General features: G+C 34.3%; 3 protein-coding genes across 9 annotated transcripts; 2 read left to right on the top strand and 1 right to left on the bottom strand.

Annotated features, from left to right (window-relative positions):
- The first annotated feature begins 56 nt into the window (after positions 1 to 56).
- LOC114182572 (uncharacterized) lies at positions 57 to 2,051 on the top strand. The gene has a single exon (XM_085672250.1). It carries the CDS (start codon positions 57 to 59, stop codon positions 1,719 to 1,721), a length of 1,665 nt encoding a protein of 554 aa, XP_085528376.1. The 3' UTR covers positions 1,722 to 2,051.
- Positions 2,052 to 2,144: 93 nt separating this feature from the next.
- LOC114181656 (uncharacterized) lies at positions 2,145 to 5,145 on the bottom strand. The gene is made up of 5 exons (XM_028068167.2): positions 5,027 to 5,145; positions 4,742 to 4,934; positions 3,046 to 3,223; positions 2,485 to 2,540; positions 2,145 to 2,382 (listed from the first exon to the last, which is right to left on the bottom strand). Exons 1-5 carry the CDS (start codon positions 5,096 to 5,098, stop codon positions 2,312 to 2,314), a joined length of 570 nt encoding a protein of 189 aa, XP_027923968.2. The 5' UTR covers positions 5,099 to 5,145; the 3' UTR covers positions 2,145 to 2,311.
- On the top strand, positions 3,587 to 11,382 carry LOC114181655 (uncharacterized). 7 transcript variants are annotated; one of them, XR_003603882.2, is made up of 6 exons: positions 3,587 to 4,146; positions 7,294 to 7,747; positions 7,930 to 8,196; positions 8,385 to 10,398; positions 10,495 to 10,594; positions 11,082 to 11,382. XR_003603882.2 is itself a non-coding variant. In XM_028068166.2 (4 exons), exon 4 carries the CDS (start codon positions 8,506 to 8,508, stop codon positions 10,084 to 10,086), a length of 1,581 nt encoding a protein of 526 aa, XP_027923967.1. In that variant the 5' UTR covers positions 3,587 to 4,146; positions 7,294 to 7,747; positions 7,930 to 8,196; positions 8,385 to 8,505; the 3' UTR covers positions 10,087 to 11,382. The 7 variants fall into 7 exon arrangements, 1 of the variants encoding a protein (XP_027923967.1); XR_014994337.1 differs by having other exon boundaries at positions 10,986 to 11,382; XR_014994335.1 differs by having other exon boundaries at positions 7,614 to 7,747; positions 10,495 to 11,382.
- Positions 11,383 to 12,030: the final 648 nt, after the last annotated feature.

Raw genomic sequence — 12,030 nt, 5'->3', positions numbered from 1 at the left:
TATAGATGAGTATTAACAGAGTCAGATCAGGTTACTCATTCTGTAAGGTAAAAATGATGTGGATCTCAAGAACAATGTTAAGGTTTGGTCTTTCTTCTTCCATTCCGAAGTTTCATCCTTTTCTTTCAAACCCTTCTTCCCTCTCTTCCTTTCGCTCTCACACTCAGACCCCATTACTTCACGATTACTATGTTCCTCACACTGTTTTCCAATTGGATAGAATGATTAGTACGCGCCCTATTTCTCCCATATATGAATTTAATAAGATTTTGGGATCCGTTACAAAGATGAAGCGCTACCCTACTGTAATTTCCCTTTCTAAGCAAATGGAGATCAAGGGAATTCACCATGACCTTTTTACTCTCAACATCCTCATCAATTGTTTCTGTCACTTGTCTCAAATGACATTTGTTTTCTCAATATTCGGCAAAATTTTCAAACTGGGCTATCACCCAAATGTCGTAACCTTAACTACACTCATGCGAGGTCTCTGTACAAATGGTGAGGTGAAAAAAGCACTCAACTTTCACGACAAGATGGTAGCACAAGGATTTCGGTTCAACGAAGTCGGTTACGGGACTTTGATCCAAGGATTGTGCCATATTGGAGAAACCGAAGCTGCCATACAGTTACTCAGAATAATTGAAGTTCGGTCAATTAAACCTAATGTGGTAATGTACAATACAATTATTCACCATCTATTCATTGATGGACTTGCAAATGAGGCTTTTGATTTGTATTCTGAAATGGTTGCCAAGGGAATTTCTCCTACTATTGTAACATGCACTACTCTGGTTTATGGATTTTGCATTCTACATCATTTACGAGAAGCAATTGACTTCATAAATGAGATGATATCAAATAACATCAGACCAAATATTTATACTTATAGTATTCTCATTGATGCCTTGTGTAAAGAAGGAAGGATAAGACAAGCCAAGAATGTGTTAGCTATGATGGTGAGAGCTTATGTGAAACCTAACATTTTTACGCTCACCAGTTTAATGGATGGGTATTACTTAGTTAACGAGGTGAAGAATGCAAAACATGTATTCAACCTTATTACTAAGTTAGGAGTGACACCTACCGTTCACAGCTACAGTATCATGATTAATGGATTATGTAAGAGTAAAAAAGTGGACGAGGCAATGAATCTGTTTCAAGATATGCATAAGAGAAACATGGTTCCTGATACAGTGACCTACAGTTCTCTTATAGATGGTTTATGCAAATCTGGAAGAATAGCTTATGTTTGGGATCTTATTTATGAGATGCATGATAGAAACCAACAACCGGATGTAATCACTTACACTTGCTTGATAGATGCTTTATGCAAAAACTATCATTTAGACAAGGCATTTGAATTATTGAAGACAATGATGGAAAAGGGAATTCAACCGGATATGTACACCTGGAACATACTTATTGATGGAATGTGCAAAGGGGGAAGACTTGAGAAGGCACAAGAGATCTTTCAAGATCTTTTAATTAAAGGCTACCCTTTAGATGTACGTAGTTATAGTATTATGATCCATGGTTTTTGTAAAAAGGGTTTGGTTGACGAGGCATTGAGCTTATGGTCAAAAATGGAAAACAATGGTTGCTTGCCAGATGCAATAGCTTTTGAGATAATTATTACGGCTCTCTTTGAAAAGGATGAGACTGATAAGGCAGATACATTTCTTCGTGAAATGATATCTAGAGGCTTGTTGAAATCATAAAAGGTTAAACCTCATTTCCATATCAAGTTATACCTTTCCTATATGTTGGAACAGAGGACTTGGTTCATGGAGTGACCCTCTTTGATGTTTTCCTTGTTGCATATTCGATGCAAAGAGTTGATATTTCTTTAAATTTTCCCCTGCATTTTGATTGCTATCAAACTTCTGTGTTCCTTGAAATTGGATTTTTATTGTAGAATTTGTTTAAATGATTAGTAGAGGGGTTGGAATCAATGATCGCAATGTGTAAATCCTGATGTCTTCGTTTTTCCAAGTTCATTGTACTTTTAGTGATTCTCTATCACATAAGAACATCATTGAGGAAGGCTACTATCATACTTTGTTACTTTTTTGATAATGATTTAACTCATTACAATTTTTAAATTATGCAAATAAGCTTCAATGCAATGAAAAGATGCCTACTGATAAATGAATGAAATATAAATTTCGGATTTTTTTTATCAGGTTGCAGAAGACACTACGGGTATAGAGTTACACTAGAGAATGTTACAAAAGTGACAATTGAAGTCTAACCTTAGGCTTGAATATTAATAAATTAAGATCAACCAACTCTTGAATACATACAATCATCACTTGCATTTTCCAAGTTTAAGTTCTTCCATTAGTAGATGTGCCACTGATTTATATCCCATTTCACGAGCTTCATCATTTCAGTCGATCAAAAGAAAAATCACATACTCAGTACAAAAATATACATCAATTACAACAACAAAAAGGAGGTGAGAATGGAAAAAGAACTAACCTTTAAATACTGCTATTCCAGTTGGAGGCATCTTTCGCTTCCTCAGGCATATTGAACTAATTATCAATTACAGCAAAAAGAGACTTTACATAAAGTTTTATTAAGTGCCTCAAAAAGGAACTTTGCACTGAACACTTTGTTTCTGCATGTTTCTATTTACATACCACTTGTCAGGTTTTACAGGAGGGGTATAACTGGGGAGAACAACACCAATGAGATCTGAGTCTAACTACATAAGACACTGACACCACTCTCAACCCAAAACTTTAAAACAAAGAGTTTATGGGTCTTTATTCTTATATAGTGCTCTATTTTCTCAATTCTGGTCAATGTGAGACTTAGACTCATACTTGAATTCTTAACATTGTTCATGTCCAGAGCTTCATACTAAACCCTTTACTTATCAATCAATTTTTCATGCAGTGGCTATCACCTTTTTACATTAGCTATAATTATATAAAGCATATACCACAGACTGTGTAGAATTTGTGATCCTTAACTTACAGAAAAAAAAAAATACATTAATCTATGATTGTTGTTAAGAGAGCTGAGAAAATGAACCTGCAAAAATGGCAGCATATTCCCAAAACTGGATTGTAGATACTACCTCTGCCTTTGCTATTACACCGCCTACCAGAATTCTCTGATGAAAGCAGAAGATCAGCATCGCTTAGGTTCACAAGAGGAGCATTGGCAGGTCTCTGTTTCTCTTTTTTCTCCCCAGACAAAGTTACCTTATCTGTCAAAAAAAAATAAAAAAACATTAATTTCCAACCCATGTTCATAAAAGAAGTATCTTTTTTATTAGTTATGCAAAACCATCACATATTTTATATTTATCATAACAATATAAATAGAGATGTCTGAGCCGGAACCCGTGAGCCAACCCGGCTCACCACGGGTTCGAGCTGGATTGGATTGAGAAACTTTTTTTTTGTGATAATAAGTCAAAACGGGTTGAGCTCACTTAACCCACAGGTTATGCGGGTTCGAACTGGGTTATGGTGAGTTGACCCACCAACCCACCTATATTTAGAAAAACCTAATTTAATAAAATTAATTATTTAAAATTAATATTTTTCAGAATCTGAAAAAAATTTAGACAATCCCTGATTCATTTCATTTTCACGCAGCGCGCAATTCCCTTTCTCTTTTCCTTTCCCTTTCCCTGTCGCGATGGTGCCATAGGTGGTGGTTGTCGGTGGTTCTTTGGCGGCGGTGGTCGACGTTGGGTGGCGGCCGTTCGGTGGTGGTCGAGCTGAGGAAAAACGCAATCCCCAACCAACCTAGTCCTGTTCTCATTTTCAATTTCGACCCACACAGCGCAGTTCCCTTCCCTCTCAGTCGTGTCCGTCGCAGTGGTGCCCACAGGTGGTGGTCGTCGGTCGTTCTTTGGCGGCGGTGGTCGACGTTGGTGGCGGTCGTTCGGTGGTGGTCGCGTCGAGAGAAAACGCAATCCCTAACCTTATTCTCTTCTCATTTTCATTTTCGACCAACTCGCACTTCCCTTCCCTCTCACTCGTGTTCGTGGCGGTGGTGCCCAGAGGTGGTGGTCGTCGGTCGTTCTTTGGCGGCGGTGGTCGACGTTGGTACCGGCCGTTCGGTGGTGGTCGAGCCGACGCTTCTTTTGCTCCTGCTGCTCCTGTGCCTAGCCACTTTCAGGTTTCTTTCTTTCCCTTTCTCTGTTTTCTTCTATCCTGATAATATGTTCTGCTCCTGTGCAACATCAGTGACCACTGTAAATGTGTTCAAGTTTTTAAATTGTAGAAAGATCTAAATTGGCCACTGTAATATTCATTCTAAACTTGTATTTATATGTGTAATTATGTATGATTCTGTTTCTACTAAGGGAGTTTTGCAGACTACCTGTTTCTACTAAGGGAGTTTTGCAGACTATTAGTCTCATATCTATGATTCTGTTTCTGCGATATTGGTACGATGCTGTGAGAGTGTTGCATATCTATGGCAGAAGCTTTTACTAATATTTGTTTGTGGTGCATAACATTCATCTCATAAATCACCAATTATTTTATATGCATTATTCAACAATAGATAAAAAAAGAGAAGAAAAAGAATTACAAATATGATTTTTTTTTAAAAAAATTTTTTTTTTTAATTTTTATACGGGTTAGTGAGCCAACCCACTTAACCCACCAATTCGTGGTGGGTTGAGTCGGGTTGGAAAATTTCTGGCTCACTAGAAAGTGAGCCGGGTTGGCTCACTTTGACATGTCTAAACATAAATAAAAGGCTAAACCTTGTTTTGGTGTTGAAAGGGGTGTGGAATTAGATTGTGGTGGCGTAAGGTTGTTGCTGATTCTAAGGGAACGACGCAAAGGGGTGAGACCGTAGACTTTCTTTTGGTAACTACAACGAGGTGGTTGTTGTTCCTTTACCTGTTTTCTAAGCTCAGAAACAGTTTTTCCAACACCCAGAGACTTCAACCTAGCCTGCATAAAATCACCATGTCCATCAGACAAAAACATAATATAAGTGTGAGTACTTTCAACTACAGACAACTATGTCAAAACCTCAAACATGCCTGATTCTCTAACATACGAGCCTGTCTGAGAGCTTCATAGTCGAATTTTGGTTCTTCTATCACTCTCCCCATTCCTTACTTTTTTCTTTTTTCTTTTTTCTTCTTACACTCCTAAACTGTAGCATTACACTGAGTACTCTTAGGTTTCAAACATAACGGTCGAATCTCTGACCATATTTAGAGCTTTTATTTCAAATTGTAAAACAGAAAATGAACTTAAGAAAATGAACTTAAGTGCTTGTATTTAACTACATTCCATCTAAGAGTTAAAACTAAATATTAAGGATCATACTTCTGAACTAAATATAGCTATTAGATTACTGTAGATGGCACCTAGGTAAAAGAATTGGACTTATGTAGTCACACTCAATAAATCAAATTCATCTGATAAATATTGGTTTTAAAATAACTAAATGTAAAATTATAAAAAATGGTATTTTAAAAGTAACGGTGATTTAATAATAGTATATTAATTATTTTAAAAGAATAATTTTATTTAAAAGAGTATGATTAGAGATATATTGGTTGTTAATTAGATTTTTTTTTGTCTGTGTTGTAAACTGTTTGTGAATAATTAGATTTGCCTCGGTTGGTCCTACAAGCAAACATTTCACCTGCATGACAAAGAGGAAAAATAATCAGAGAAATAGCAGACAAGAAACAAGTGTAGAAAGCATAAACGAAGAAGACGCAAATTTGGAACAAAATTAAAGAGTATACAGAGAGAGGAGAGATATAACCTAATTATTACTAATTAAAATAAAAGCACTTAATAGTACTAATAATGTATATTTTGTGAAATATTAAGATGTTAATATACAATTTAAAAATATTAAATGTAATTACTTTGACTAAAATAAAAGGAATCCACTTTAAACAAATAAATGAATAACATGGAGACTAAGTTAACTCATCCAGAAGAACTATAGGCATTAATTATTAATAATAAGAAAGTCTACAATCAAGTATTTTTTTATTATGAGCGTGCACGAAATACAGTTTTAAAATATGAAAATACTTGAGTTGTATTTTGGGTTACATTCTATTTTTTTTCTTCAAAATAACATTTTAATCGTGAATCTTATTTTAATAAGTATATTCATACAAGAAGATATTGTATTTATATTAGTATTACGTTTCTTAAGTCAACTCATTATTTAGAATAAAATTATATATATATATATATATAAATATATAATAGAGAAATTGTAATTAAAATTTCAAAAACTAGGTATAATTATATATATTGTTGCACTTTAGAGCTCTTCATCGCTTGTAATATTATTTACTTATTATCATAATTTTAACCTTAGCATAGGTCTCCTTTGTAATTTGTTGTAATTTAGCATTAAAGATAAAAAAATTATGATATTTTTTCCAAATAGTAAAATAATTAGTTTGATTTCTTTTCTGAATTTTAACTACAACTTTAATAATTATTAACTTTTTTTCAAAGAATTACATGTAGCAGATAAAAGAATGGTTTGGTTCTTCTAATATATATATATATATATATATAATGTGTCAAGAAAATGAGGAATGGAATAACATATTTTTTAAACCCAACTTTTTATTTATTTATAAAACAATGATAACCTGCAATTCTATTATTTTGTACAATGTTACATATGTAATTTTGGATTAGTTCGAGTTAAACGACATCGTTTCTGTCAGTGGTGTCATCATTTCAACTCTGAAGTAATCCCCCATTTTTTTCCTCTTTTTTGTTTGGCTGCTGAGAAAATTTTCCAATTATTTTCCCTTGAGACTGTGAAAAGCTTTGCGATTACGAATTACTTTCACTGCAACAAAATCACTTCTGGCAGCCGCATTTGGAATTGCGGTTTCACTGCTTCTGTGCTGACAAACTGGTAGCGTGACGCATTTATCTAAGGTGTGAATTCGCCGTAATTGTATGTAACAAGAGCATGTGAATGTTCTCTCTTTGCATTTTGTTGCTGCGTTACTTGAACCTGTTGTGTGTGCAGAAGAGGTTTGAATTGCTGCCGCAATTGCGGTTTGAAACCTCAAACAGTGGTTCTCTCTTCTGACTTAATATCTTTGTTTTGTGTTAATTTTATATTAATTTTACGCATTGTATTATAATTCTGTTATGTTTATGATTTTTAAAATTTGTGTGCTCTCTTATATCATATCCATGTCACATGTCATATCCCTGCTTCCTAGCTATTGACTAGATACTTGATGTTGCATTTTATTTGAATTTGAACTCTTTCCTCAAAACAAATGTATCTTTTTCTCTGCAGGAATTGATGTAAAATCTAATAGCTCATGTACATAAACGCTCCATTGTTTGTGTGTTCAGTATCTCTCATCTACTAGGACCATTATCTGGACTATTTTAGATTGTCAAAGGAAAGTTTTGGACTTGTGTGATAAGTATCTCTCATTGTTTCATTTTCTGGCTTTAAATGCAATAGCATTATAGCATATACGGACTTGATGCAAATGCAAAAACATGGTGTATGAGCGAAATTGAGTAGATGCTTATCATGCCGTGCACTTTCCATGGTTTGTGCTTAGTCTGTTATCGGCAATTTATGACTGTGTTTCTCGCCTTCTTTAGTTTTTATATTCAGATGTGCCGGGAGTGGAGCTAAGTTCTGTTTGTAACCAGGCCTTAATTGCCAAATTTGAGAAACCTTGTCTGGCTTTTAGTCTCACTCAAGTGAAAGAGATAGGGAGGAAAAGGTTGAAAAGGTATGAATGACTGGCCATTGATTTACATTTTTATGGTACAACAAATTTCGTTTTCATACTTCTATCTACTGACATATAACATCTGTCAGAATAATTTTATTTAAAAGAGTATGATTAGAGATATATTGGTTGTTAATTAGATTTTTTTTTTTCTGTGTTGTAAACTGTTTGTGAATAATTAGATTTGCCTCGGTTCGTCCTAAAAGCAAACATTTCACCTGCATGACAAAGAGGAAAAATAATCAGAGAAATCGCAGACAAGAAACAAGTGTAGAAAGCATAAACGAAGAAGACGCAAATTTGGAACAAAATTAAAGAGTATACAGAGAGAGGAGAGATATAACCTAATGTAAACTGGCGTGCGTGCTCACAGAGGAGATGCTGCTGCTGCCAGGTCCCACTTTTGTGTTTGGGCGTTTGAAGAAGAAAGTGTGCTCTGAGGGAACAAGGTATGTTGTCTTTAATTTTTTTTTTTCATTAATATTTTGAGATGCATATATAAGAAGAAAATGTTAATAAGTTTGCCAACTATCCAATTGCATAAAGGTTGTATGGGTTAGTGAGGTGCTTCTCTCATCTCTGTTTTCTTCTTCTCAATTCTTAATTGGTTTCAATTATTGGATGCAAATCTTCGCAGGATATGAGTGTTGTGAAGTTCACCCCAACTAATTCTTCGTTCAAAGTTTGGAAAGAGCAGTTGAGTGGAAGCTTAGAAAAAGAAAAATCCAATCTTGGTCATACTTGGAAGGAAGATTGTCATGTCGTACACTGCTAAGACAACAAGCTTAAGGTACGCCATTCCCAAATTTAGTGTCTTTCTGAGGTTCTTTTCTTATTCCCAAAACCAAAACGCCAAAAACAATTATGGGTTTGATGCCATTGGTGATGCTGTGGCCTTATTCAGTCGCTTAATCACTATGCACCCTCTTCCATCTGTTGTAGAATTTAACATGATTTTAGGGTCAGTAGTGAAGATGAAGCATTACCCTACTGCTATATCATTGTTTAAACAAATGGGGTTGAGAGGAATTACCCCTTCTATAGTGTCTTTGAGTATCTTGATCAATTGTTACTGTCACTTGGGTCACTTGGGTTTTGCCTTTTCAGTGTTGGGCATGGTTCTCAAGATGGGTTATCAGCCCAATCCAGTAACCTTAACCACGCTCATGAGAGGGCTTTGTCTCAATGGTGAGGTTAGGAAAGCTGTGGACTTTCATGATAGCGTGGTGGCTCAGGGGTTCCTGTTGGATGAAGTTAGTTATGGGACCTTGATCAATGGGCTGTGTAAACTAGGACAGATAAGAGGTGCCTTTGAGTTCGTGCAGAAAATGGAAGGGCAAATGGTTAAGCCTAATGTAGTAATCTACAATATTATGATTGATGGTTTGTGCAAAGATGGATTTGTAACTGAGGCGTGTGGTTTATATTCAGAAATTGTTAGCCGGGGAATAAGTCCTGATATTTTTACTTACACTTGTCTGATTCATGGTTTTTGTAGTTTGGGGCAGTGGCGAGAAGTTACCCAGTTGTTGTGTGATATGGTTGACAAAAAGGTCAACCCAAATGTTTATACCTATAACATACTGATTGATGCATTATGTAAAAACAGAATGCTCACAAAAGCTCATGATATGTGTAATTTGATGATTGAAAGAGGTGAACAACCAGATGTAGTTACTTTCAACACTTTGATGAGTGGATATTGCTTGTACAATGATGTGGATGAGGCAAGAAAGTTATTTGATACATTTGTTGATTGGGATATTGTGCCTGATGTTTGGAGTTATAACATCTTGATTATTGGGTATTGCAAGAGTAAAAGGATTGATGAAGCTTTGATCCTCTTCAATAAAATGCACTGCACCAATTTGGTTCCTAATATTGTAACTTACAGTTCTGTTATTGATGGTTTGTGCAAATCTGGGAGAATCTCGTATGCGTGGGAACTTTTTAGTGCAATTTGTGATGGTGGGCCATCCCCTAATGTTATCACTTACAATATCATGTTAGATGCTCTTTGCAAAACTCAACTTATGGACGATGCAATTGAATTATTTAACCTAATGTTTGAAAGGGGATTGACTCCTAATGTTTCGAGTTATAACATATTGATTAATGGGTATTGCAAGAGGAAGAGGATTGTTGAAGCCATGAACCTTTTCAAAGAAATGCATCACAGAAATTTGGTTCCTGATTCCGTGACTTATAATTCCCTCATTGATGGGTTGTGTAAATCTGGAAGAATCTCTCATGCATGGGAGCTTTTCTATGCAATGCATGATGGTGGTATGCCAATTAATGTTATCAGTTATAATATCTTGTTAGATGCCTTTTCCTAAACACACCATGTTTTCTAGGAAATTGATTATTAAACCTAATGTTTGAAAGGGGATTCACTACTTATGGTTTTAGCCATTGCATTGCATCTTGATTGATGAATATTACAAGGGTAAAGGGATGGAAGAAGCTATGAATCTCTTCAGAGACATGCATTGCAACAGTTTGATTCTTGATACTATAAAGTCATCTCTTGGTAATGTTGTCACATATAACACCATTATCAATGGACTCTGCTTAGAAGTGAGAATGATAAAGCATAGGAGCTACTTCAAGAAATGTTTGCTGAAGATCTGAACAAATGATAAAACCTGGTGAGATACAGAAGCTAATTCACACTGAAATCTATACTTCTATACTTATTACTAAAGATAGGTTTGAATAAATGCTTGGCAAATGCACTGTTGCAGCTTTGGTGTAGGTTGAAATGAACCCCATGGAAAATGCATTATTGCATATAGTCTTGCATGATCATCTCGAATAGTTCATGAAAGGTGGCACTCTCTTGAGGTAATCGAGTTCAGGCAATTTACATTTATTCTTGGAATAAATTTTCTATTTCTTAAATCAACAACAGTGCATATAAGATTTAGCCTGTAAAATTCTCATGTAATTAACAAGAGTAAACTTTCTTTTTGTACGTTGCTTTTCAAATTTCTGTGGCTGTTTCTTTTATGTTTTATTTTTATTCTTATTTTTTGCTTCTATGGAGGTTTCTTGCTCTCCTTTAGTCTCTCAAGAGCTTTCATATGTCTTACTCGGTTGTTCTACCATAATTTACATAATGTATTTTAATCTTTTTTACATCTACCAATTTAAATTAATTGGTGAACACTACTTGTTACTGGAGGAACAATTTGGATTGGTATGTAACTATGTATGTCAGCATATTGTATTGCAGTTCAATTTTCAATCAATGTCTGGTTTGTCACTAAAGATGTAGATTATCAGTTTATTCTTAATGAAATCATTAAGGCTTCTTTAATCTTTCTGCTAGGCTCTCCCATATTATCTCTGAATATGTTGAACCACCAGGATCAGGTAAGGGAATTGGAAACTACAGAAAAAAAATAAAAGGGCTGTTCATGAGCATAAACAGTTGGTGTGGAAGGACCTGAACCCCAAAATTTGTTCATCATTAATGTTATTTTTGTAATCCTGTGCTGCTGCAAATTGTACTTTGCTTTAATAATTGTTCTGGTTAGACTTTTTAAAAGAAGAGAAATTGAGATTCAACTGAGGGTTGAAAATTCAGACACAATTTCCTCTATTGAATTTACTTTGTTTTTTGTTTACTACTCTCAGATGTGATGATTTCATTCTTCAGTATAAATGTGATGTTAAAACCCTGAACTTAGAGAGTTATTCGATTGGTTTAATGGGAAAGTTGGAATGAAAGGCGAGAGAAGTTGATAGTTCAATTTTTCTCACTAATATTTGGAAGTTATAAAGTTGACTCGATGGATTTGAAAGAAAAATTGAAAGAGATGTGGATTCAACTTGATTATTAACAAAATTCTAAAATTAACATTTATCGATAAAAAAAAAAAAAAAACACTAAACCGTGGACAAGGGTTGTTAATAATATCAATGTTGGATCAAAAGAAAGATATTTTTATATTAAAAGAAAGAAAGGTCAAATATGTTTGTAAAATTTGGAATTGGTTATTTTTGAAAATATTAAATCAATTTGGTCCCTCAACTCTATAAATAATTAGATTTAGTTTTTTTTAATTAAATTTTATTAAGTTTATTATAGTATTTTAGTTTGTTTAGACTGTTTGACACTTTCCGCTTCAAACGTATGTCTGATAAAAAATTAAATTAGTTTAAAATTTTCAAGAAAAATTAATATCAATTTTTACTAAAATTTGAAGATTAAAATCATTAAGGTGGAGCCTATATTTTCATTCATTTTACAATTAACTTTACCGGATTGAATAAGT

Source organism: Vigna unguiculata, chromosome 4 (assembly GCF_037176805.1).
Source record: "Vigna unguiculata cultivar grain cowpea cultivar isolate G323 ecotype 2 chromosome 4, ASM3717680v1, whole genome shotgun sequence".
In the NCBI taxonomy this organism is placed as follows: Eukaryota; Viridiplantae; Streptophyta; class Magnoliopsida; order Fabales; family Fabaceae; genus Vigna; species Vigna unguiculata.
This window is presented reverse-complemented; position numbering and strand designations above follow the sequence as displayed.

What these genes read in the sequence shown, in the direction of transcription:
- LOC114182572 (XM_085672250.1), top strand. Translation starts at nt 57, where the DNA reads ATGTGGATCTCAAGAACAATGTTAAGGTTTGGTCTTTCTTCTTCCATT.
- LOC114181656 (XM_028068167.2), bottom strand. Translation starts at nt 5,098, where the DNA reads ATGGGGAGAGTGATAGAAGAACCAAAATTCGACTATGAAGCTCTCAGA. An exon ending in CCTTTCAACACCAAAACAAG is followed by an intron (nt 3,224 to 4,741) that starts GTTTAGCCTTTT and finishes TTTTTTTGACAG; the next exon opens with ATAAGGTAACTTTGTCTGGG. An exon ending in ATATGCTGCCATTTTTGCAG is followed by an intron (nt 2,541 to 3,045) that starts GTTCATTTTCTC and finishes ATTGATAATTAG; the next exon opens with TTCAATATGCCTGAGGAAGC.
- LOC114181655 (XM_028068166.2), top strand. Translation starts at nt 8,506, where the DNA reads ATGTCGTACACTGCTAAGACAACAAGCTTAAGGTACGCCATTCCCAAA.